Source organism: Falco cherrug, chromosome 20 (assembly GCF_023634085.1).
Source record: "Falco cherrug isolate bFalChe1 chromosome 20, bFalChe1.pri, whole genome shotgun sequence".
In the NCBI taxonomy this organism is placed as follows: Eukaryota; Metazoa; Chordata; class Aves; order Falconiformes; family Falconidae; genus Falco; species Falco cherrug.
In genome coordinates, this window is record NC_073716.1 from 4,584,249 (window position 1) to 4,610,007 (window position 25,759).

At 50.0% G+C, this 25,759-nt stretch overlaps 1 protein-coding gene across 4 annotated transcripts; it reads left to right on the forward strand.

Annotated features, from left to right (window-relative positions):
• The first annotated feature begins 586 nt into the window (after nt 1-586).
• On the forward strand, nt 587-25,638 carry PIP4K2B (phosphatidylinositol-5-phosphate 4-kinase type 2 beta). 4 transcript variants are annotated; one of them, XR_008729974.1, is made up of 11 exons: nt 587-855; nt 10,242-10,339; nt 12,034-12,130; nt 16,093-16,245; nt 17,013-17,159; nt 17,526-17,564; nt 18,912-19,025; nt 19,314-19,572; nt 19,971-20,074; nt 20,763-23,072; nt 23,937-25,638. XR_008729974.1 is itself a non-coding variant. In XM_055697388.1 (11 exons), the coding sequence occupies exons 3-11, from the start codon at nt 10,275-10,277 to the stop codon at nt 20,841-20,843; spliced, it is 1,059 nt and encodes a 352-aa protein (XP_055553363.1). In that variant the 5' UTR covers nt 730-855; nt 9,950-9,998; nt 10,242-10,274; the 3' UTR covers nt 20,844-25,638. The 4 variants fall into 4 exon arrangements, 3 of the variants coding, with proteins under 3 accessions (XP_055553361.1, XP_055553363.1, XP_005440127.2); XM_055697388.1 differs by adding an exon at nt 9,950-9,998 and having other exon boundaries at nt 730-855; nt 20,763-25,638; XM_055697386.1 differs by having other exon boundaries at nt 20,763-25,638.
• The last annotated feature ends 121 nt before the right edge of the window (nt 25,639-25,759 follow it).

Sequence of the window (25,759 nt, forward strand, 5' to 3'; positions counted from 1 at the left end):
CGTGCGGAGCAGCCCATTCATAATTCCAGGCGCCTCGCTGCTTATTGGCCCGCTGGCAGCGGGGCGTGGTCTGGGCGGGTACGTCACGCCAACTGGGCGAGACCATCTCCGGGAAGAGGAGGAAGGAAGGAGGCTTTCTTTCCCCTCCCTCTCCCTCCGCCCAGCCCTGCCCGCGGTTCCCTCTCTCAGCCCAAGCCGTGCTGCGGTTCTTCCCGTTCCTACCGCACGCCGAGCCGGCGGGAGCCAGCGGGCAGCGCCGCGCTCCCACTCCTTAGCAGCCGGGGTTCCCCCTCCTCGGCGGGGACATGGTACCTCCCGCTCCCCACCTCCTCAGCCCTCCGCCATCTTGGCGCCTCCTCAGAGCGGGGCCGGAGCGGGCTCGGCCGGCCGTGGCGGCTCCTCCTCAGCGGTGGAGCGAACCACCGCGGGGGCGGGGGGGGGGGCGGGCAGGGGGAGGCGGGGACAGAACCACTGCGGCAGCGGCGGGGGGACGGCGAGGGAGAAGCTAACGGGCCGAGCCGGACCAACGGGCAGGGGCTGACAGGGGCGGGCGGTACCACTGCGGGAGGGGGGGGCGTGTGCCTGGCCGGGCGGAACCATGCGGAGGCGCTGGTAGGGGGGAACCCGCGGGAGGGGGTTCGGTCCGGCTCCCGGTGCCGCTGCCGGTCCGGCTCCGCCATGGCCTCGAACTGCGCGGGGGGCTCGTCGGCGGGGGGCGTCGGGGCGGCGCTGGGCTCGGCCCTTAGCGCCAGCAAGACTAAAACCAAGAAGAAACACTTCGTGTGCCAGAAGGTGAAGCTGTTCCGGGCCTCGGAGCCGCTGCTCAGCGTCCTCATGTGGGGGGCCAACCACACGGTGAGCGCGGCCCGCAGCGGGCCCTCCTCGCCCCCTCAGCCGCGGGATCCCCCCCCCCCCCGCCGCCCCCCGGCCCGGGCCCTCCCCAGCCCCTCGGGACGGGGCCTTCATCCCCTTCATCCTGGGCTTTCCCCCTCAGACCAGCGCCCTCGCCCCGCGGATCGGGCCCTACCCCCCCTCTCTCTCAGGCAGGGCCTTTTGCCGCCCTCGCCCCCCCGGATCGGGCCCTCCCCCCTCTCCCTCAGGCAGGGCCCTTTTCCCACCCTCGCCCCCTGGATCGGGCTCACTCCCCCAAACCCGCTTTCCCCCTAAATCGCAGCCTTCCCTCCCCCCTGGCATCCCATCCCTAATCCTGGTCCTTCCCTTGGATCCCCACTCCCTGGCACCCACCGCTGGGCCAGGACCCCGCATCCTGCTGGCCTGGGGGATGCCCGCCCCGTGAGGAGGCTGCCCCTGGCCCTGGGGGTGCCTCTCTCCCGGGTTTGGGACTCCTTCCCCACAGCATCCTCATCCCCAGGCAGTTTGGGTCCCCTCCCAGGTCAGGGTGTCCCCCTCACACATCGCCTTCCTCACGCCTGGGGTGGCGTTAGGTTTCTCTGCTGCTAGACACGGCTTTGCCAGAGCAGCCTGCCCCCTCACACCCACCCTGTGTCCTCTCCCCCACCACCCTTTCCAACACTTCTTCCCCAACGCCTCCCCCCCCCCGCCTCACCCCGGACCAGGGAGGGGGAGCAATACCCTTTCAGTTTGTGTCCCCTTGGTGTAGGGTGCTGCTGCCCTGGCACCCCCCCTCTCTGGCACCAGGGACCCCAAGGACACCCATTTGACACCCACGGCGCTGTCCCCTGTCGCAGCCCCTGGTTTTCTCTCTGGGGCAGCCCCTATGGCCCTGTTACAGCAAGGGGACTCCCACGTGTGATGACCACGAGGTCCCACATGCGTGGTGACAATCCTCCTCAGCTGGCTGTATGAGAACAATCACATGTGTCTCTTATCTCCATCCCAAAATACAAAAGGGTCTTTTTGGCCCCATCTGCCCAGCCTTGTCTCGGTGTGACTTTAGGCTTCAGCTAGCAGAACTCTGGCCATGTGTGTCTCCTGGACTCTGCCTCAGTTTCTCTGGGTAGTGGTTGGTACAGGTCTTGGGAGGGAGCTGGGAGAGGGTCCGTTGGAAACGTCTGGTGGCTCAGCTCTTTAATCCATCCGTCTTTATTTTTTTTCTCTGGAAACTTCTCCCTCATCTGTGATGGCAGGCACAAATCTTGTGCTGGAAAGGAGGATTGATTTTACCATGGAATATTCAGGTGGTCAAAGAATTCAGAAACCTCATCCCTTCAGAAATGAATACGCTTTTAGGGCTCAAAGGCACCTCTTTCTCCAGTGGATTAGTCGATGTTTCCTAGAGAGTGAAAGGGATTTAGCCTTAAATCTTGCAGAAACAAATAGCACACAACCAACAAAATAAATTAGAATTGCATTTCTAGCTTCTCTGATGATGGAGTGAAAGCTTCCAAATGTAGTTCAACACAGCGCTGTCTTTCTGAGTCAAAGGATGTTCCAAGTGCTTGCTGCTCAGAGCCTTGCCCAGGAAGCAGGATAATGAATTTAATCAGGCTTTGATCAGTGGTGCTATTAGGAGCCCTGAAGAAATGGAAATTGGTGGGATTATTCTGAATTTCATTTGGGGCTTCTTAGGGACAGTTGTTACTTGGTGGCAATTTTTTTCTTTTTTTTTTTTTTTTTTTGTAGCTGTCTGGGTAGGATGAATCTGGCAACTTTTTTAGGCACTGGATGAGGACAATGTAACTTCTGGGGCACTTGGCTGTGAAATACTTAGGCAAAGGGGAGAAGGGAAGCTGGTAGTTCTGTATGAACGCTAAGCTAGTAACGAGATTATCTTGGATGCACGTTATGAAGAAATTGGTGCCAGAAAGGAGGACCATATCTGGAGGGCAGGGAAGAGGGTTAGAAAATTTCAGCTATGATCTCCTCATCCTTGGACACGCATCCAGGGTTTCCCAACAAATTCCTGCGAGCCTGTTTTCCCCTCTGCCACCGCTCTCACTCTGCATTTGGGTGAGCCTTGTGAGTGCCTAAAGGGTTGGTGGCTGGTGTGACTGTGCTGCAGAGCAGGCTGTGAGCTGCGGTGGCTTTGTTCACTCAGCACGTGAGCAGCTGCTCATCCTGGTCTGCGTTTGGGAGATGATGTTGGTGCCCTGGTTATGTGGGAAGCAGAGTTGCTTACGTGCTTCCAGCAGATGGTTCTGGACAGTTTAGAAATACTTTTCGGGAGTGCCTTTGAACTTCATTGGAAATCTTGGCGTGGGGTGGGTGGTGTGTTTAATATTTTGCTCCTGGACCAGTATTAATAAAAGGAGGGGTGAATCTCTTGGCTGTATCTGTGGAGCCCTGCCTTGGGATCCCTACAGTAGTAAGAGGAGAAAACAGCTATCAGCACAGCCACAAGGTTGTGCCAGGAAGATTCTATCAAAAATACTTGCATTCGAGATGAACTTTTTCATGGACAAATCAAACAAACAACCATTTTATGCAATCCACCATTTCTGTTGACTGAAGAAATTCCCTTGGGTCCATTAACTGAGTCTGGCAACAGTTTGGCCCTGCCTTGTATTTAAACAAGCTTGTTAGCAGCTGGTGTGAATACAGGCAGTGATGGGTCTGGAGAGGATCAGGAGCAATGATGTTAGCACACCAAGAACAGGAACTGGTTTCTGGAACACAGTACTGAGCATTTCTGTTTAAACAGCGAGCTGGGTCTTGGCTGTCCTGGTGGTCCCCAGCCAGCATTTAAACCACGTGAATCGGGATTGGGCTGTGGCTGGTGTAAGCAGGGCCAAACGTGGGTGGTATTAGTCTGACAGCTAAATTTTGAACTAGAAAACCATGGAGGGGAGGGGAGAACTCATGCAGATAGGAGAAAAAGGTGGAGTCTCAGAGGCTTGAGAGACTCATCCTTGCTTTATGAGTTTTCTATAAAGCACTGTAAAATTCAGCAAATGTGGAGATGGTTCCCGGGGAAGCTTTGCTTGCGACTGCTGTTGTCATGGCATTGGAAGAGGAGATGCAGCTCCTTGGTGTTGGTTATGCGCGTGTTGCTCCATGCACGTTCTCCACACCCTGGCTGGACGCGTGTGCATGGGAGCTCGCCAGCAGCGGAGGAAAAGTTGTGATGGTTCTGGAAGGGAGAAGCCATCTCGCACTGAACAGCAAGATGAACACAGCAGTGTTGTATGATGCTCTGGAAACCATAGAAACGGTTGTACGGTGCTGATTATACAAGGCCCTGGGATCCCAGTGAGTTCGGGGGTTGTTGGAGAGGTGACTCTTGTATCCGCTCATTAAATGAACAGTTGAGTTCATATGGACCATGATGATGCTTCTCTAGGTGGCGGTTCATCGACTGGAAACAACCCCTGGAGCTCTGTGTATGTTGGCAGGAGCAGAGGGTAGGCATAAACAAATCCCGTTTTTGTGGAAATGGGTAGATCTCTTCTGTTGGCTGTGTGGATCTCGCCCGAGGCAGCCTCCTGCGCTCCAGAGGCTCCGATTCCTGGCTGAAGCACCAGCCGATCTCCTAGGACCTTTAGGAGTGGTGCCAGCCAGTACAAAACACAGCTATTTAGCATTCAACTGAAATAGCAAAATTGGGATTTGCAGCACGCTTCTCCCTTCTCTGCAGTGTTGTTTTTGGTGTTGCCATGTTAATTCTAGCCAGAGCAGCATCTGCCACATATCAAATGTTGAAGTCCTATAAATTGGTACTGGCACAGGGTAAACAGCATGTATTTGTCCTTTCCAACACTTGCTGTCTGCTGTGGCTCTAATTGACCTCTGGAGAGTGCAGCATATGGTGATGGCGATGATAGCCCATGTTAATGATCGAGGCCAGTGGCTCTGAACCTTCTTCTCCCAGGACCTCCTGTTAAAATAGGGATTCCAGGAGCCCTTTTGCTTCTTGGGGAGTGGAGAGAAAAGGTTTTCGTGGGTAGTTCAGCGAGGAGAATGGGGCTCAGTTGCTTGCTCTGCCACTGACTCATGTGGCCATGGGTAGGTCGTTTAACCTTTCCATTCCTCAGCTGACCTTAGAACCGGGGGAAGCAATAGCTTTGTCTACCTGCGAGTGGACCGGGAGGATGGATGCTTTGCAGTGGTCCTGGGGCCGTGCTGATGCGATGGGTGACGGGCCTGTGCTGGCGGGGCAGCAGGGTAGTGCTGACTGATTCCTCTGCCAGTGACGCAGCGTTGTGCTGCAGCTCTGTCAGGACACGGGAGTCCTTCCCAGCAGGTTTCCAAGTACTTTGTTTGGGAAGAGGTGGGTTTGCTGTCACTAGGGGATGCTTTTTTCCCCTCTTAAAGCATGCTGGTGTCCCCAGAGTGCTGATAGAAATTATTGACTACAAGATTCATGCTTCCAGAGCATTGCATGGGGGGTTTGGTTAGCTTGGATACTGATTAATCATGCTCTAATTCATGGAAAACGGTATTTTTTTCTCAAACCGTTGCCCGGTTGCTCTATTGTGTTAAGCAGCAGCAAAGTTCTGCTGCAGATGTGGGTTTGTCTCCATGCTAGTTAAGATGATTTTGCTATGTGTTTCTTTTGCCTACTTCCCCAGAGTACTATGAAGTTTAAGTAACGCTTACAAAGTACTTTGCGATGCCTGATTGAAAGGCTTTGAGAGGGACAAAGTATTTTTATTTTCCTGAGCAAATTCCTGTTGTAAAGAATCCTAGAGAGGAGACTCACACACTCCATCATCTGGATCTTGTTAGTAAACAAATTGCATTTTCCCATCAATTTACTAATGGTAATTGCCACTTTGAGGCTACAGTCAGGTTTTGAAACAAAATTATGCCTGGCCCATTCGTTCTAACAGCTGTCCCTGAATGACACAGAATATTGATGTGTCTCTTATTGAAAAAGGAATTGGCTTTGGTGAGGAAGACAAATTATCAACTACAGATAAACCCAGAACTGTACTGACTGGTGTTGCTCAAGAATTCAAGTAAGTGACCAGGAAATAAAAGCTTAACAGGCAGAGGGGAGGTGGTATTTTTCCAGCCCTAAAAGGCCAGGGGTGGCTGTAGACTTCTCAGCAGCGTAGGCAAAAATGAATTTTGCTGACTGAGGATGAAGGGCTTGGCCACTCCTGCGAGGAGAAAGGGGGAGCTGCTGGCTGGCGAGCTGGAGAAACACAAGAGCTGAGCTGGCTGCTCCTCTGGGTGCTGGGCAAATGGAAGAGGAGGGTGGCAGCTGCGGCTTTGGAGAGGTGAGGGTCTTCCCTCCCTCACCTACTGCTGTTGCCCCAAGCCCCGGTCTCTCCTTCAGTGGCATCTGGCTGCCTTGCCCTCTGCGGCTCTGGCTGGGATGGTGGCTGGTGTGACACACCAGGTGATCTGCTGCCCTTCCTCTCTCCTTGCTGAGGTGACCTCCAGACACACCGGGCTGCTTGCCTTGCTTGGGAAATTGCTCCTTTGTTCTCAGAATACGGTGAAACCAGCAGAGAAATGTGAAGCATCCCTTTCTTAGGGCCCCTGCTGTTGCCTTGTGAAGTCAATGGGTTTGTCTAAAATGTGTCTTGGTTTTAAATCCTCTGAGCTCCACTGAGAGCCTCTGAGCCTGGTGAGTGGCTGAGCCTTTTGTGAGGCTGTCGGGCATGTGCCATTCACGCTGGCTCTGACCTGGGGAGGGGCAGGGCTAGCGTCTTGTGTCTTTCTGCAAGATGCAGGTGGCAGTGGCAAAATGCGCTTCTTAATGGTGCTTTGAGCCCGGACCGGTCCCTGTCAGGTTGTCTGTGCTTTCTACCCAGTGGGGGAATAGAAAACTCCTGGCATAAGAGTACTGTGCAAAACCAGAGGCTTATTTCCAAGAGGATTCAAAGGCAGATTAGATCTAAAAAGCTGGATGCCTTACAGAAAAGCAGCATCCTGCTGGGTCTGGAGACAGATCCCTGGTCTGAAGAGCTTGCACTCTAAATTAGCCAGTCTTCACTTTTTCCACTTTGGGGACCTTTGTAGTGGAGGTATGGAAATACCCCAGGCGCAGGCTGCTGTGCAGCACGGACCTCCCTCCGCAGTTGCTGTGCTTCTCAAAGTAGCCCGTGACCCCTGCGCCGGGGGGCTGAGGTGTGTGGCTGCGGTGCTGGCTGCTGCTGCTGCACCTCTGCTCCCTGCAGCTGCCTCTTCCCCAACAAAGAACCAAGTCCCTGCGGCCAGCCCCAGGAATCTCCAAAGGTCCTGGTACGGGCCAGCTTTCTACAGCTGGTTGACATCTTTCTGTGGGAGACAGGCGGGTCAGATCCGTGGGAATGGGCTCCCCGGGAGCCAGGGGCTGCTGGGCACCTCATCGCTATGCACCTTGCTGCGACCTTGCCTTCTGTAGCATAAATACAGAGACACACACACACTCTGCTATATATATATCTCCTGCTACACGCCTCTCCCTGGGGAGAAGGCGAGAGAGCAAACATGTGCCAGGCGTTAGTCACGTTGCTCTCGGAGGCTGCTCAGATTCCACCATGATAAGCACAGGAGAGGATCCCTGTAGAGCAGTGCTGGCCACTGCTTTCATTTGGGCAAGGTCTCCTAATCTCTCCCTTGGCACCATGCCGCCGGAGCTGGCCCGATAAGCCTCAGGAAGGGGAACTGGATGCTGAGGATTGCACTCGGAGAAGGGAGGGTTTGGGATATCCCTTTTCTAAGTGTGGGGGCTTTTCATTCCTCTCCCTTTGGCATCCTGAGGAGAGCATCAAGCACGGGAGTTGCTGTAGGAGCACACAGCGCACGTCCCTATTGCTTGAAAAACAGATGGGGGGAAAAAAACAACCCTCAACAACAAAAAAAACCCTAATTTGCTTTCAGACTGGTGTCAGGAGCGGAGACCTAGTGGCCATCAGACCAAGAGCTGCCTTGTGCAGTGGAGGGCAGGCTGGCAGTGCTGGGGCTAGAAATGGCCAGTTCAGCTCTTCAGCAGTCCCCAGCATGAACCCCTTCCTTCTCCCCGTCTCCTCTAGAGCCGGAATCCCGAAGCATCCAGAAAGCTCTGCTGTGCGCAGCTGCTTCGGCAGGGGAGATTTTTTTGGCTGTTGTCAGGCTGTTGTATCTTGGGAAGAGTCAGGGCATCTTTTAAATGAGACGAGGTATCCTTGCGCACCATTTCTGCCAGTCAGGAGAGTTGCAACAGGTACAACATTTGCTTTGAGGTTTCTGCTTTGGCAGAAACGAGGACATCCAGAGACGGCTTGACATCTCACTTTGCTAACATTTGTGTCTGAATTTCTGGCAGGGAGGAGACAATCTCCACATCGCTGTTCCCTCTCAGCCGTCAGCACCCTTCCTCCGCTCTGGAACAAGCTGATAATAGCTTGTTTGTGCCTTACCCACTGCCGAGAAGAGGGCTGAGAACAGGCGTGTCTAAGGAGCTGTGCTGTCGGGCTTCCCCTCCTGTTAGACAGCAATAATTAGTGGCTCGAGGCAGCGCCTCTTTCTTGATACGGAATTAGCTGTTTTCTCTTCCCCCCTGCACCCGGAGGGGAAATCACTGCATGGGGCTCTCTGATACAGGGCACCAGGATCTGGGAGATCCCTTCCTCACCTTTCCTCTCTTCTGGCTGCGGCTCGAGGAGCAGGATAGAGCCTTTGGCTTGAGCCGGGGGTATTGGCTCCATGGTGATTACCAGTGATGGGAGGCGTAGGACATTAGTTATTCATTCATCTGCCCAGCGTTCTCCATATATCCCAGAGCACTTTATGGGAGTGCTTAATGCTCCTTGGTGCTGCTATAAGGTAAATACAGGCCAGGGCTTTAAAGAGCACCATCTCTGCTCTTAATGGAGCGGTGGCCGGTTTACTTTCCACTTGTCTGTTGTGTGGGTTGGCTGTCTCTGAAAATAGTCATCTCTTTCTCTTTGCAGCGTGTATGTGTCTCTCTTGCCAGTCTGACATTTGTTAAATCTGATCTGTTTTTTCATTGGTAATGATGGAGAAAGGATGTGAAAAATACCTACCTCATCAAAGGCTTGCTCATATAATTAGACAGCTCGCTGCATGTCTCCAGGGCTAGGACCTCCATGGTCATTGCAGAGCTGAACTGTGCCACACATCCTGCTGCAGAATGGCTCCCTCATGCCTCCTTTCATCTCTGCCTCCTCCTCGGAGATGTGGCAGCAGCTCTTTGGCCAGGATTGTGTGTCCTGTTACATGCAAGGAATCCCAGAGCTGGAGTCCGTTTCCTTAGGCTGGCGGCTCAGACCCTGCTCCCAGTCAGCAGGGAAATGCTGCGTGCTTTCCAAGTGTGCTGGAAGTCACTTGACCTGCCGAAGATTTTGGTGTTGGGAACAGACCCCAGGCCTGACTCCCAGCCAAACCCCGCTGTTGTCAGTGTTGTCTGCTTCTCTCCAGCATTACCTGCTTGGCACTGTAATTGTGGGAATGGAGTTGTAATGAAATTGCTTCCTCAATCCAGCGTGTTAATAGCAGTTCAATGTGGTGGGACTTACTGTGTGATTCCAGTGAAGTCCGTGTGAATGAATGACACTGGGGCCGTCCTCGGAAAAGGCAGCTCAGAAACGTGCTGCCTCTTGACCTGCTCTTGAATGCTGGCACAGCCTTGTCGGTGTGCGGGCTTGTCTGGAGCAGGGTTGCCAGATACAGTCCAGAGCTAGGGGGTTTTTTAACTTTTTTTTTTTTTTTTTAATGTTGCTGCTTTTGCTGCTGGGTGCTGTAGCATGAGCCTGTCTGTTCAATAGTAGCTGAACGTTCATTCTTTTGCTTCCCTGTATTCCTGTGGCTGCCACACATGACTAAGGAGCAAAAACAATCTAGTGGGGTGACTCATCCCTTTAGAGAAGGTGGGATAAGAGCAACAAGAGACAGCGAGCATGGAAACAGCATCTACAAGGGAGCTGTGCTGTGCTGCACCAAAGCTACCCAGAGTCTGTTCTGGGTGGCCACGTTGAAGTCTTTGGTCATCCATGATTTGTAGCAGTGACAACTAGTTGAGAAATTGGCTGATGCAACATTTCTTAAATAAAGGCAAAGGTGATTTCCTTAAAACGTAACATCTGCTATTTCTCAGTCTTAGGTTTGTCTCGATTCTAAGCTGTGTCTTGGAGGATCAGTGGAAGGTGAGCAGATGAAAGAGCCGAGGCTGGCTCAGGAGTACTCACCACATGACTGAACGAGATACTTCTGTGGCTTGTAACCACAGCATTCTCCAGGTTGCTTCAGCACAAGTTGCTCTGGAAGTCTGATGGGTTATATTGCTTCGAAAACAGCTGCTGGGGTATTTGGCATCCCCTAAGTCCATTGACGGTAACTGCAGGGCAGTGGTGCTTGGGGTTTGAGTCTCTGTTTCCTTTCTCTTTTAGATCAATGAACTCAGCAATGTACCCGTCCCTGTCATGTTAATGCCCGACGATTTTAAAGCCTACAGTAAGATTAAGGTGGACAATCATCTATTCAACAAGTAAGTAGTTGCTTCCCAAGTTGTTTGTCTCTGTCGAGAGAGCTCTGTCTCTGAGCTCTTTGCTGGGGGGGGGGACTGGTGTGGGGAAGGCCTTTTGGTTTGTTTCCTGTTGTAATGCCAAGAGGATCTGGTATGGTTGGACACATGCCCCGAGTCTGTGCCCTGCCCAGACCACTCAACAGGACACGGTGAGGGGTCAGTCTGTCCCTGAGATGCTGTTTTGTGCTTTGGTTTATATCCTTTGAGTGATGAGAGGTCTGGTAAGGCCAGGCTCGGAAGTGGCACTGCTACAAAGCTAGTTACACATAGATATTCGCTGGGCTGGGTAGATGACAATATTTTAGAGTTCACAAAGTAAAACTTGTCCAAAGCCCTAGGGCCAGAGTTCGCTGCACATCTTGGTTATGCACAGAATTGATGCAGGACTGTGTCTTGACTGCTGCTGTGGCTTGCCTGCGTGTCCTGTCCTGTCCTGACCAGCAGAACCCAAAGCCCAGAACCGTGGAGGAGAGGGCAGGAGCTTGCTCTCCGTGACCTGCCAGGTTCCTTGTCCCTTTGCCTGTTCACAGGAGGCAGCTGTGAAGCTGCATTATACCCCTGGCCCATGGGGTTTGTATGGAGTTACCCTCTTTTCTCAAAAGATCAATTTTTGGAAGCTGGTTTAAAGCCACAGTTGTGACTGATGCTCGGAGCCGTGTTCTCCGCCCTGTCTCTGCGTGTGTGCAGGTCTGCGGTGCTCCCTGATTAATGCTTCGTTTTCACTAAGTTTCACAGGGATCAGCTTTTTGAGAGTGGGAGTGTGATTCAAAAGTTTGTCTTCTCTGGCACTTACAATTTGCAGTATCTGCTCTTCCCTCTTCTCCTACATAGATTTTAGTTTCCCACGTATTGGTGCAAAGGATTCTCATTGAGAATGAGCTGACAAAATCTCCCACTGAGTCCAAGCGGGACCATCCTCTCTGCTTCTTCCCACTGGGTAGGATAAGAGCTGTGGCAGGGAGTAGATGCAGCATCCCTCAGCAACGGGGACCGTTGTCTGTTGTCCACTGAGTAGATGCAGCATCCCTCAGCGACAGGGACCGTTGTCTGTTGTCCACTGTGCTGTGCTCTGCCGAGGCCTGGCACCAAAGCTCGCTCTGTAACGCGTGGGTCTGGAACATGCCAGACTGGAGCTGATTCACCCTCTCTCCTTTGCGTTCTGGGTGAAATGGTTTGTGGTGTGTTGACCTTTCTTTTGACGCACGAGTGATCTGATCTGATCTGAAATCAGAGCCCCCCCCCCCCCCCCCCCCCCCCTTCCTCCAGCTTTTCATCTTAAAACAGTAACAGTGTGTTGCAGGGGGCAGCTGTGTTACTGAACAGAACAAAGCAACAAAGGAGGAGGAAAGAGAGAAATTATTCTGTCAGATCTGTGCTTGTGACAGAGGAGATTGTTCTGCAAGACAGACATCCTTATCCAGAGAGCCTATTAGTCAAAAGCTGGATCCTGCAAGCATTTCTATGAACAGGTGACTTTTGTAGGCATTGAGAGAAACAAGCTACCCCACTGGGGGTAAATACTTGCAGAATAGGGCCCTTGCAGGTAGGAGGGGGCTTGTATATCCTGGGGGGTTATCGGTGAAGTGGGAGAAGAATTGAGTTTGATTTCACAAGCGGATCATTGCACGAGAATTACCTTTTCTGCTTTGCCCTAGGGAAAACTTGCCAAGTCGCTTTAAATTTAAGGAGTATTGTCCACTGGTGTTCCGAAACCTCCGAGAAAGATTTGGGATTGACGATCAAGACTACCAGGTACCGTCTCTTCTCTCCCTGTCCTCCTAACGCCTTTCCCCAGGACAGAATAACCAAGCTGGCAGAGAAACTATGATACCAACATTCTTGTGTGGTCAGTTTTTATGGATTTATAGTCGTGGCTTGAATGGTTTTACCGTAACCCTCAGGGCCCACAGCAATGGAGTAGATCTTGCTGTACCCAGCACTGGGCAATTGCAGAATGAGAAGTTAGTTCCTGCTCCAGAGAGCTTACAGTCTAGGCATAAAATAAGAGGCAGCAGATGGTTGCAGACAGGCAGGAGCTGGAGGATAACAATGATCTAGTGCAGAACATCTGCAAGGAAAATGAGTCTGTTGTGTTTTTACAGATTCGGGTGCTGCTTTAAGCCAGTGTTTGCGCCAAGCATTGGTGCTGTTGAATTGGGTTTATCAAGCTGGCTGCTGCTTTGGGATGTGTTCCCTAAGGCCAGAGCCTCAGGCTTGCCTTGGAGAGGAGAGACATTTTCTTGTATTAGTGCTGCTGGGCTTAAATCCAGTGAAAGAGAGATGTCGCAACTCTTGCTGCTGCTGCAGCAGGCCCACCCTTCCACACACAGCTCTTACTCCTGTGCATGCAGGAGATGTGTAGTAGCAGGCTGCTTAGAGACCTCTAAGCACGAGGGGAAGCCAGTGCAGAAAAAGAGGGTGGCTTTGATAGCTGCGTGGCCTTTGGCGGGCCAAGTGTTAGGTAATTAAACCTAGTATCTTTGGCACTCCGCTGCAGTTGATAAAGGCTGGCGATGGGCCAGCGCTGACGGGTCGAGGGCTTCAACTAAAATACTCACTAGAGAGATACTACCCGGAGAGGCACGGTAGCGCTGGAGCCGTGGGTGAGTGGTGCAAGCTTCTTCCTCTCTCTCCCTTCTTTGCTTTGCGTGTGAGCCCGGCCGTGCTCCCCACTGCCTGTGTTGTGGGGAGAGGAGATGGGAGCAGAGCTGTTCCTACTGATCCCACCAAACTGCTCCCTTCTGGTATTGCCTTTGTGTGTGCCCATGTCCACGTACATCTGTGTATACTCCCTCCCCAAGCGTGTCAAAATTCTCCCTGATTATATCTAGATTATTGCCTGATCTCACCCTGTTTCAAGGTTATAATGAAGAGATCTGTTTTCTTACTCCAGCTGCATGGCTCATTGCACTGGTGAGACACTGGATCTACTTGATCCAGTTTCTGGTGTCATGTGATATGGGACAAGGAGCAGATGTGTAGCACCTGCATCCCATCCTCTGCCTCTTGTTCCCAGACCGAGGGGGGAGCATGCTGGCCCTGCTGTGACGAGGAGTGACCCCTGAGGATACCGGGGTCGGTGTTTGAGGCTTTTTGCTTCTTTGTGTAACTGTGTTTCAGTTGCCTGTCTCCTGACTGCCGGGCCCGTCCTGCTCTCCTGCCTCTTCTCAGGTGCGCTGAGCACTCTGAGGGACTTTGCTCAAAGTGAGACATTTTTATCAAGCAGAACTGACAGTTGTCTTTGCTTTTCTTCTGCAAGGGGGCCCGGCCATCCCCAGGAGGAACAGTAAGTGCTGGCTGCTGCCTGTCGCAGCCCTGGTCTGGGTGACTGCCCATCTGCTGACAGAGCGAGCTGAGCCCGGCGTTAGGAGGCAGGTGGTGTTCTTTGTGCCTGTGTGTGCTCAGTGCCTCGTAATTACCTGTGAGCCATGAGCTGCACACACAGATCTCTCCTGCTTGTGATGGAAGATCTCTTTTTATTTTCAGGACACGGCTGCTCAGTCCATGCTTTTCTTGAGCCACATGCCTGTTAGATTACTAATTTTGGTTTTTCCTTCCTGCTGTCAGGCCCGTTCTCCAGGCAGCGATGGCGTTTTGCCAGGAGGAGCAGTACCATTCCCTCCTGGTCTGTTGACAGAAGCTCATGCCATGTGGCTCTTGAGGAGACTGCTTGGCCAGCAGCACCCTGCCCCCGGGGCTGGCTGTACCACGGAATGAATTTGTGTGCTGGCTTCCTCCATACCTGCATGCAGTGAAGTCATTAGCTCCTAATTATTTTTGTCTTCCAGTCCATCCGCTGCAGTATCTTTTAGAAAATTGTTTCTCAGTTTCTTTTAAGAAATTATGAGAACGATGTGAAGTAACTTATGTAGAAGCATCCACAGTCTTGTTGGTTCTCAATACCTGGTTTATCATTTACACTTTACCTGTTGTTCTGAAGGATTACTTCTCCCATCTCTGGGGTAGAGCAGTTTGGCTCTTTAAAAGACATAAAAAAGTGTCCGGCTAGAACAGAAAGCAGAAAACATCCATTGAGCTAAATTCAGGTGGGTAAAATGTGATGGCTTGAGTGGGAGTTGAGCCAGAATGCTAAATATAACACCCGAACTGTGGAAGAGGTGGGAGTGACAGGAAGGGAACGAAGTAAACCTAAGGGCTGTGAATTTAGTTATGTCCATATGTGGTCACAATTTCTGCTTCCCATCTCCTCTAGAAGAAAAGCTCTGTGGTTTTGAGGTGAGGAGTGATTAAACCGTGTAGCACAGACTCGTTTGCAAATGTCAGCGAGAAGCAAGGGTTGGTTGGTTTTTTTTTTGTTTGCCTTTATTTTCCTGACGGTTTCTAAAGCCGTTGGCAGGAGTAGAGTTTTTCCCCTGCTTCATTAAAGTTTTAAAAGCTTTAAATGCTTCATTCTGAAAGGAAGCCTCTCGGCTCACTTGCAGCGTGACATGGTAAATCCCTCTTTCGCAGCAGGCTCTGCTTGCCTGCATGTCTGCGGCTGCAGAAGAGCAGACTCCCTCTGCTGTCTGCTCTTCAGAGAGCTGAGGGGAGGAGGGACCGGTGTATCTAGCAGCTAAAAAAATGCATCATGAAATGCATCATCCAGCCCTGAGCTATCCTGCAAGATACATCTACCTTGAGCTAAAGACCTCTCTCCAGGTGTCAGTACCACTGCGTTTCGGAGCACAAGTCTCAGCTCCCCGCATCTGCTTGCACCAGTGGCAAGGGAATGCTGGTGAGAGCCTGCTGGCTCCTGAACAAACGCTGGTGGCTGGGCTGGTGGAGTTGGAGGGCATTTGCTGAGAAGTGACGGAGGAAACAAACAGCAGACCGGTGACCTGCTTGGCTTTGTCTGGAAGGTGTGGAGAGCGGTGGCTCTAACAGTGGGACGAGGCTCACAGCAAGTGCCCCTACCTGGGGAGAGGTGTCAGAACAAAGAGCTCGTGCTGTGGCTTGGGGAACGTGGTAGATATTTGCTCTGTAGTTTGCATGGGATTTTCCAGTTGTGCCGCAAATATGCAAAGAAGTGCAATGTTTCGTTGCTAAGGGTAGAGACAGGGATATAAAGACAGATGCTGCTGGTTGTCGGAAGAACAACCAAGCTATTTATACTCACAATCTTTTTCATCCTGTTCTAAGAATAGCAGAGGCTGAGAGTTTCAGGATGACCTGTAAAGAATTCCCAAACAAAGACTTTTGCTAGTTCAGGCTGCTTTTTGATGAAAAGGCGGCAGGCCATTTCATTCATCTTGTTCTGGAAATACCCTGGCAGTTCTTAAATTTCCAGGAGGAAAGGCTAAGAAGTCTTGGCCTGTGTATACTGCCTCTTTAAAAACCCCTTAGTAAAAAAATATTTAAAAATGCATGCCAGGTGTTGGAATAAAACATGTGAGCAAATAAAAGGCCCAGATGAAAGCTCTAAACTCCATGTCCGGACTGCTAAACAATTGGGTTAACCTCAGCAGTGCTGAGCACTCAAGGATGCTTGTTTATCAACAGTCACGAGCGGAGCGTGTTTGCAAGCGTGCTCTGAAGCTAAGCCAGAACACTGTCACAGGTACCAAGGTGGACCACAAAGTCCCTGGGATGTCTGTTGTTCCAGAGCCAGATTGTGGCGCTGGTCCTGGTCACCCACTCTTTCTAGGACTGCTTTTCTTTCTTGTCCAAGGAGGTGGCAGCTTCTCCTTCCCACTTTTTTGTTCTGCTTCCCTCAGAACTCGGTGACGCGAAGCGCCCCAGTGAACAGCGACAGCCAGGGCCGATGTGGTGCCCGGTTCCTCACCACCTACGACAGGAGGTTTGTCATTAAGGCAGTGTCGAGCGAGGATGTAGCAGAGATGCACAACATCTTAAAGAAGTACCATCAGGTACGGTGAGTCTGGAACCCTGGGAGGGGAGGTGGCAAATGTCTTGGGGAGCATCTTGTGATTTGCTGGGGAACTGGAGCTTGGATTCACAGCGCAACCTAGCAGAACTTGCAAATAACTTTTACAGAAGAAAACAGTGTTCCTTAGCATCTGAGAGCCAATTATGGCACAGCTGCCTGCTTCTTCACGGTGCTGAGCTCCTTCACAGCTCACCTTGTTCCTTCCATCAATGAATTATGGATCGCTGGTACCTGAGATCTGTAAACACGTTCCTAATTCAGTCCTTTGAGTTAGACTTTCCAGGGGGACCAGGGAGGAGACAGTTACATGCAGCAGGGAAAGGGGGGCAGAGTGGGACAGCTGGAAGCATTCTACCCTGGTCCACATTATCTGCCAGTCCATCTGCTCTTTACTTTCAGATCACTCAGGTAACCACAAGAAGTGAAGTTAGCTAGTGCCAACAACACTCACCCTGCTGAGACTGAGCAAGGACGTGCGCGCTTGGCCTTTTACAGCAGGCTGGACACGCACACACAGTGGGATGTTCTGTCTCTGCTCAGGGCTGGAGGATTCTTACAATGCCCTAACTTGCTTTTCTTGAGACCCTAGAAGCCATTTGCAAGCCTCCTTTCCTTTCACATCGGTGTCAGGTGGCCGGAACTGGAGGCTTCGCTATCAACTTCTTGCTGAGCTTGTGTTCTGCCAGAGAACAGTTTTGTGTGACAGTACCGTCTTTCTCTGCCCTTCCTTTCCCCGCTCTCCTCCAGTTCATAGTGGAGTGTCACGGGAACACCCTCCTGCCCCAGTTCCTGGGCATGTATCGGCTCACGGTGGACGGAGTGGAAACCTACATGGTGGTTACCAGAAATGTATTTAGTCACAGGCTGACTGTGCATCGGAAATACGACCTGAAGGTGAGGGTTTGGAGGACAGTCATGGAGCCCAGAGCTCCTTTTGCAGAAGGGTGGGCGATGGACTTTGTAGCAGCTACTTGACAGGGTCCTGGGGTTTTGGGTTTTGTTCAAGGGATCAGGTTTTGGGGGCTCTGGATAGAGCTTCTCTTGAGGCTCAAATGCTTTCCCATCCCCCCATCCCAAGTGGCCTACGCTACACCAGGAAGATCTCTAAGTCTATCCCAAGCATGAAAAAAGGGTTGAGCACTTTTGATTGAAAAAATATTGTCATTATTTTTCTGTATGGAAGAATTAAGTGGTGTCAGTGAATTCTTTGGGAATATGACACATCATGCAGCAATGCTCTTTTCTTTATTCTTTTATCAGGGCTCAACAGTATCCAGGGAAGCAAGCGATAAAGAGAAGGTATGGACCATCCCTGGCCAGCCTTTCCTTCCTCCTGGTGGTTGGAAGCAGATGGGATCCAACTGACTTCCCTTTTCCAAAGGGGTATTGAACAGGGGATATTAATTGGGCCCTGAGTGATAACCTGATTTTGTGCCACCTTTCAGGCTGTGCCCGCTCTTCCTGCTCTGTTATGTTGACACTACCAGGAGTGGGGGGAGCTTCCTGCGGGACAATTCCACAAGCACCAAAACCCTCATTAGTGCCAGGGTGTCTTTATGGAAAGATTTCTCCATAGCACTCCCCGAGTACCAAACTGAGTCAGATCAGCAGTTAGCTTTCACATCAGGTGCTTTTATAAACCGGACCAGGTCCTCTCAAATTCTTTGTGCTTCTCAGCGTGTTCATCAGTTTGGTTCCTGGTGCCGTTAGGGGAACTGGCGACTTAAGAATCCTGCCCCTGCAAAACTTTGGCTGTGACGCTGCCATGAAAAGCCCTGTTGAAATCACAGCAGGAACTGATGGTACTACGTGTTTTGCCCCTGGGATTTTCAGGTTTGGGACTGCGGAGTAGGTCTACTGCAGCCTGCCCTAAAATTAGATCTCTGGCGTGAGCCAAGGAACTTCCATTTACACGGAATGCTCTGGCGTCAAGGCACGGCTTCATCGTGCCCAAGTGTCTCCGGCTTGCTGGCTGTTTATTCTCTAGCTTTTTCTGCTTAGGCAGTTTGTCTCAGACCATTCATATTAGAGCTATATAAAGCTACCACATGCTCGTATGTCATTCTAAGAACAAAATAATTTAATTTTCAATTGCACAAAGGGGTTGTATGTTCTTCCATATCCCTGAGGAGTCTTCAGGGGCTGCTGCAAGCAGATTCCTCAAAAAGCAGTGGTTTTAATTTTTTCCTCGAGTCTTTAGGGAGGGAAGCATTTTTTTTAATTTTTTTTTTTTCAAGCCTTCACCCCTTGCTCCCCCCCCCCCAGGTCAGAAGCCAACAAAATGAATTTCTTTTCTATTCTGGGAGCTGGTCGGACTGTCTCTGGCTGGAGCCCAACTGTCAAAGCTTTCAGCCTGCAGCATGCCTTCCCGGCAGTCTTTAAAGTTGAGTTGCTCTCCGTGTCTCCCTTCAGTTTCCCCGTAGGTGCAGCTCAGCACGTGGATTCGCTGGCAGATACTGTGCTCTGCCTGATGCCGTTTTCAGACTTAGTGGACAGGCCGAGCCACTTCACTAACGGCCCTGATGCAGCCCCACACTTGACGAGAGTCTCTGTGCAATCCCCATATTGCTCATGGATCTGGGTACAGCCCTCCCCCAAGAAGCGGGGGGGGAGGTTGGACAGTTTGACACAGGGTTTTTGTTGCAGGCCAAGGATCTACCAACATTCAAGGACAACGACTTTTTGAATGAGGGTCAGAAGCTGCACGTTGGAGAAGAGAGTAAAAAGAACTTCCTTGAAAAGCTGAAGCGGGACGTGGAGGTAGAGTTTCCCGGGGGGCAGCTTTTACTTTTGTCTCCCGTGGCTGGATCCTCACTGTGGCTTCTGTCACAGGGACTGAAAAGCAAATCATTCCTGGATCAGTCAAGGAAAAATAGTCAGGGTTATGCTGTTGGCAGTGGGCATGTGAGCCTATGTGTCGATTCTCTGAAGTCTAATAAGGGTTTAGCTCTCGCTTCAGCCCTTTCTTAGGGAGATGCTGGCAGGGTAGGACTGAGGATTTCAGATCCCACATGGATGCTGCTCTTCTCACTCATCGCTTTCTCCCAGTTTTTAGCTCAGCTGAAGATTATGGACTACAGCTTGCTGGTTGGGATCCACGACGTTGACCGAGCAGAGCAGGAAGAGATGGAAGTGGAGGATCGGGCAGAGGATGAGGAGTGTGAGAACGATGGTCTCGGAGGCAACCCCATTTCCTCCTATGGCACCCCCCCTGACAGCCCGGGCAACCTCCTCAACTACCCTCGCTTCTTCGGGCCTGGAGAGTTTGATCCTTCTGTCGACGTCTACGCCATGAAAAGCCACGAAAGTGAGTATTGCGGAATGTTGCCCTGAAGAAGGTGTGGAGGGCAGAGGAGGTGTCCCGTGGTCTGGCTGGGCTAAGTGGAGTGGGAGGACTGTCCGCAGAGAGAGAGAGAGAGAGACCCCGCCGAGTGTCCCCCCTTCGCTCTGCCGTCCCTTGCTGCGGTTGGTGTGAGGTGGAACCCTAGAAGTGATGCTTGGAGAGTAGTGGCGTGTTCGGAGGGCGCGGGGGCCTCTGGTGTGCTGTTTCCAGTCGTTCTTCTCTGCCCTCCTGCAGCCTCCAGCTGCCTCGCTTTCTCTGCCAGTTGCATCAAAACAGACCTGCCATGTATTTCTTGAGGAGGGGGCTGCAGCTGGGCTTTGCTCTCAGCTCAGGGTGTGCTAGCAACTCTCTTGCCTTGCTAGGTGCCCCCAGGAAGGAGGTGTACTTCATGGCCATTATAGACATTCTTACGCCATATGATGCGAAGAAGAAAGCTGCACATGCTGCCAAAACAGTGAAACATGGGGTAAGCAGCGTGCCACCCGCAGGGAGGATGGGCTTTGGGGCTTCTGCTTTGCCTGCATGCATATGTGTGATGTCTCCTGACACTGATTTTTCTACCAGTATGGAAATTCTCCAGTGATCCATGCCCAGGAACAGCTCTTCCCTCACTTACAGTCTCCTCAGACTGTCTTGGAAAGGCTTTCCCTCTGGCTGGTTGGAGATGACTTTAAGAATTTATGTCCCAGTTTGGGAGGTGCTCCGTTTCCCTGCTGTGGCACTAAACAGCCTCACAGAGCAGGAATGGACTGGCTGCAGGGAGACACCCGACCCTATCCCTTTCCTGGGGCCAGTCCTGTTCCCTGACAGCAATCCTGAACTTCCCAAAAGGACTTGAAAAGGGTCCAGGTTAGCGAGCGGGACGTGGAGTTTTTGCATGCTCCTTCCAAATCTCCTCTAAACCACGAGGGAACAAAGCCAGTGCTTTGTCTTAGTTGTCTGCAGAAGGTCCAGCTGGAGCTAAAATCGGTTTCCTTGGGGATCTCTCTAGACCTCTCTGGATGTTTTTTCCTAGAAATCACAAGTTGTTACGGGTCTCTGGCTGTGCTGACGTGGTCGCTCCCTGCCATCCTCCCTCCTCCACCCTTTGCAGCGCTGCAGGGTCTGCCCTGCGAGGAGTGTGTTGTGACTTCTCTCTCCTCTCTGCCTTGCAGGCTGGGGCAGAGATCTCCACCGTGAATCCAGAGCAGTACTCTAAACGCTTCAATGAATTTATCTCAAATATCCTGACATAGTCACCTTCAGCCTTCAGCGAGAAACGAAGAGAAGAGGGGCTACTTCCAAACAGAGAATGCAGCCTGTGACACTGAAACAGACACTGTAGCAGCATGTGGGGTGTGCGTGTGTGTGTGCGTGTGTGTGCGTGCAAGGGTGAGTGTGTGGCACTGCGTGACTTCAGAGAAAACTAATCCTAGGTGCACCCTCCAACAGTCCACTTGACCCAGGTGGAAAAGTGGGTTTTTATGTTACAGAAGTGCCCAGACATAGATTTGAGGGCTTTTTAAAACAAGAAAAGTGCATTGTTTCAGCACTGCTCTTTCTAATGACATTTTCTCCTCTCTGATCAAGAGAATCCCATAGGGATATGATATGTGGCACTGTATAGAAGGGGTCGCTCTAGATCACATTCAGTGGGAGTGAAGCAGTGCCTGATTCCACAAACTACTACTATTTTTATTTTTTTTTTATTATTGGACTGTCTTTACCAGAAAGACATACAAGCCCTTTTATTTCCCTCTTGGTAGTAGTTGGAAGGAAAATAGCTCACCATTTCAAGGATGGAAAATATTACTCTGATAAGAAGGAGTCGCTGAACTTTAGGTAAATTCAGACTGGGACACTTTATATTTTTTGGTTAATTTAAGTAACAAAAATTTTTTTGTAACTGCACTTGATTTACAAGAAAGACGAGGGAAATGAACATCTACCAAAGATGATCACTTAAAAAGGTGTTAACTCCTAGAACCTAAAAAAAACAGTGTGAGAAGTAGTAGAGGCATTGAACAACCTCAGATAATAATGTGCTCGGACCCATTGTGCTTTAAATTGGCCAGCTATGAAGATTTCATAAAAGAAAAAAAAAAAAAAAGGCATTTTTTATGTAGATTCGGGATAATATTTGACTATCTGGAACGTTTCCCCGTCGCACCTCAGTCAGGAATTGCCGTGTCTCTTAGATTACAGTTTAACATCGCAGTTCTGCCAGTGTTAATCTAGCTAATGTTCAGTCTTCCTTACTTGCCCGATCTGCAACAGGTACTTGAATTTGTTTCCTGACAGAGGTTCTTTGGTTAGTTGGTTTCTTTTTTAAATGGCAATGTGACTTGCACACGAAGGAATTGGACTCGCTACCAGTGGGGAGTGCTGGGAGCTCTGACTATGGAGCAAGTTCCACTGCTCAAGAGGACTCGGGACTTGAGCTGTGATTTTTACTCTTCTCTGCTCCATACCCCTCTCTTAAGCGACAGTCAAGGAGTGGAAATGTTTGAACACTTGCGCCAGATTATTCCCCGCCCCCCCCCAGGAATTGGAACCGATTTGCGTGACTGAATAACGTCCTGTTTTGTCTCCAGAATGCTTGTAATATTTTTCACAGCCAAGCTTGTCAGGCTTGCTTTGGGTTTTGTTAGCTCTGCTGCACAACAGTTACAGATCTTTCAGTTCTTTTTTTAATTATTTTTTTTCCTTTTTAAGCAGGATTTAGCGTTTTGAACAAACCTTTTGCAGTTGAAACATGTTGCTTATCTGCCTTGAAACTGTTTTCACATATGCCTTTGTTTCGGGAATACGCTGTTTCGAATGTCTGTCCTGTGCTGTAACGCGTGCTACAGTTTGCTGTGTGGAATTTGGTCCTTTTGAGAGATAACTGGTGCTCATCACATCCTGGTAACTTCCCTCGACTAACGCTAGCTCTGGTCTGGATTCAGAATGTGGGCTTGAGGGGGTTTTTTTACGTTCATACCCACATTCACGATGTGAATCCCACAGGTCTCAACTTTGAAGGGGACAAAAGGGGGGCTAAAAAGTTTCAGCCCATAAGAGTGCACTGTAAATAGAGTCTTGAAGAAATCAAAAGTTAATATTCGGGGTCATAATGGGATATGAATCTTTTTATTCGTTCGTGGGTCATTCCCTTTGATACGGGACAAATTTCTTCTGCCACTGGCGTCCAGTCCCTATTTTGTGTGATGTGGGGGCTAACACACCGTTGTCTGGGAGGCTGAAGAGTCTCGTGTCTTAAGGTGTGTAGCTGGAAAAGCCACAGAACAAATGCAGCTATGAGAATACGTTAAAAAAGGGAGGACTTAGAGGGTATTGTCAGCTTAGTTTTGTGGGCATTATATTGGTTGCTTTTCTCTTAAACAATAAGCACTTAAGTTTACTATCAATTAGAAATTAAATACCAATCGCTTTTTATTCTTGACAGTTTTAAAATTCTGCATTGAATCTGCAACTTTGGCCTGGTAAGTTTGCCATTCTCCTTTTGGGAAACTAGCTTGTACCTTTTAAACTGTTGATCTTTAAATCGTGTATTTAAAGAAGAGAAAAGGGGGGGGAGGAGTAAGAGAGAAGGGAATGAGTGAATTGCAGACATCCTGCAATGAGACACTACAAAACAAACAACCCAAAGAAAGTAGAAGAATGACGCTTGCGTAGCTAGGAGGAACAGTCTGATTCACTGGATTTCATAAACAGGGACGAAATTAAAATGCAGTTAGTTCCTGCAGCGATCTACAGTAAAGCCATGATACTAAGGGCTTACGAGCAGTTAACTAGTTGTGATTTCTTATTCCACTCCAAACAAACTCCTGGGAGAATTAAATTGGCTGTCCCTGGCTCAAGTGATATGATAAGCCCCATAAACTCTATTCACTTTAGCACTTCCCCAATTCTGCCACTTCTGTCAAGTTGCCATACTGTGTGTATTAAAGTAATTAAATGCAATTTTCTCACTTAATGATGTATTACCCAGGTATGTAACTTTGTTTAACATAAGCATTTTGTATATTGTTTACATTTTGAGAGGTAGCATTACGTTAAAAATGCTAATTTTTTGTTTCTAGACAGTATTTTTATTACCAGAATAAGTGAAGCTGCAAATATTTGATTTGTTTTTAAAAGGGACTTTTTCTTTCGTTTTTGTTGTTTTGATTTCTTTTTTTTTTTAATCTTGTTTTAGGTCACTTTTTTTTTTTAACTCAAAAGTATTTAAAAGGAAAACCCAGCCCTTTCAATTCTGGTTTTACAACTGCTTTGTGCTAGTTCGTTGTCTGTTTCTGGTGTGAATTTAGTTCTAGTTCGCTGAATGTAGATATTTCTGTCTGTAGCATGTACCCCGCGGAACACTTTACACTGAAGTGCATTTGACTGAAAACCACCCTCCGCTGAAAGAGTTGTAGTAGGTAGGCAGAGCGCTCAGATGCCGGTCAGGGTGCAGGATTTTTCAAGAAATCGCAGTGCAGTTCTTTTGTCAGCTGGAAAAGAAACCGTAGCAGTGTCCGAAGGCAGGGTGAGTTTGTGTGAGCAGCCAGCTGCGGGGTCTGTGGTCCTGCCTGTACTGAGGGTCTCTCTCTTTCTGTTCACGCACCTGATCTGGCAACATTTTAAGAACTACAGACTGCTTTGAACGTAGAGAACTGACATCTTGCCTGTTGAAATAGCTCCTACAGTGTAAATGAGAGTGGGGAGAGGGAAGGCAGAGTGCAGAGTGACGGTTCAGGTGCTGTTCTGCTCCAATAGTGCAATAAAAAAACACTCGAGAACACGTTGGGTGACCCTTTAGTAGGAACCACGTGTTCTGGAGGTCCCGGGCAGCACCCACCCTGGGTGTCAGCGCTAGGGAGAGGGCCTGGCATTTGCTTTGTGTGAGAACATCAGCAGGAGTTCGCTTCTCACAGCAAGGAGCGGTGGGATCCTTCCCTCTGGTCTCGTACACGCCTCTGCTTGACCTGGTTTTAATTGTAAAATCTGTGATTGTGAAACTTCATCACAGGGAGAACTTCTGGGGTAGTAGGTGACTCCAGATTTCCTGCATAGACGAGGCTGTACTCCCACTTCTGAGAATCCTAGCTTTGAATTGGATTATCGTAATCAGCAAGAACACTAAAACATTTCAATCTTTATTTCCTTTTCTGGGCGGAAACTCTTGCTTTCCCCTCTGGAGTGCTGCCACGGCTCCCTTCAGCGGGGACATCAGCTGGGGACTGGCCTCTTGGCCCAGGAAGGCACCAGGCGAGGTTGTGTTGTAGTTACGAGCTGTTGTTTGGCAGGAGTTGTGGCTTAGCCTTGACGGACGAACGCCCCCAGTCCTGTGACTACTATGCAGTCTTTATAGAGGCCTCCCTTCAAGCTGCACAGAGGTCGGAGTGTTTAACCTCCAGGTGGTACGGACCTTGCAGAAGTCAGTGCGCATCCTAAACTTGGTTTGCAACACCGCGTAACCGATCTGAGACAGATCATCCTTACAATAGCTCCAAAAAAATAAAAACAGCCATCCTCTCCCCCGTCCGTGTCTTAACGCCCCATTTCAGGTTTGCCTGTCAACTTCCCCTACTTCTGCAGAGCCGTTCTCCAGTATCCGTATTAGCCACTACCGATTGTCCTTGCTCTTTGAAATTAGTATCTCGTGTAATAGTGATGGCAAAGCTCGGGGAACGCAGCTGCTGGTCGTTATTTTTAGTGGTTTCTGGTTTTACCACTCAAAAAGTTGTGCTGGTCTTTTGTTCAGCTGCACAACGCTGAAAGCAGCTGGATTGAGTCGTGTCAAGTGAGCGTATTACACAGGTCACAAGGGTGGGCAGGGCTAATCAGTGCAACTGAAAAATGTGAATAAATTAATCTAAAACTAAGGAGAGAAAAAAAAAAAAGCATTCTAGGTTTTTTCACTGCTGTTTTTTAAATAGGAATTTTAAGTCCTCTGTGCTTGTCTGTTTGCTAGGAGCAGTTTGAGACACTGTTACTGTTTTGAAATGCATGCATGTTACAAGATGAGTCTCCAACCAGAGAAAAATAAAATTAAAACTTTGTGTACATCTGTTCCTTACTGCTGTCCTCTATAAAGCGTCCTAATGATCAACCGTTACTCCGTGACATGCGTGGTCGTTTTAAATCCTAGATAAACCACAGCTGGGAAAGTCTTTTTATACGTGCC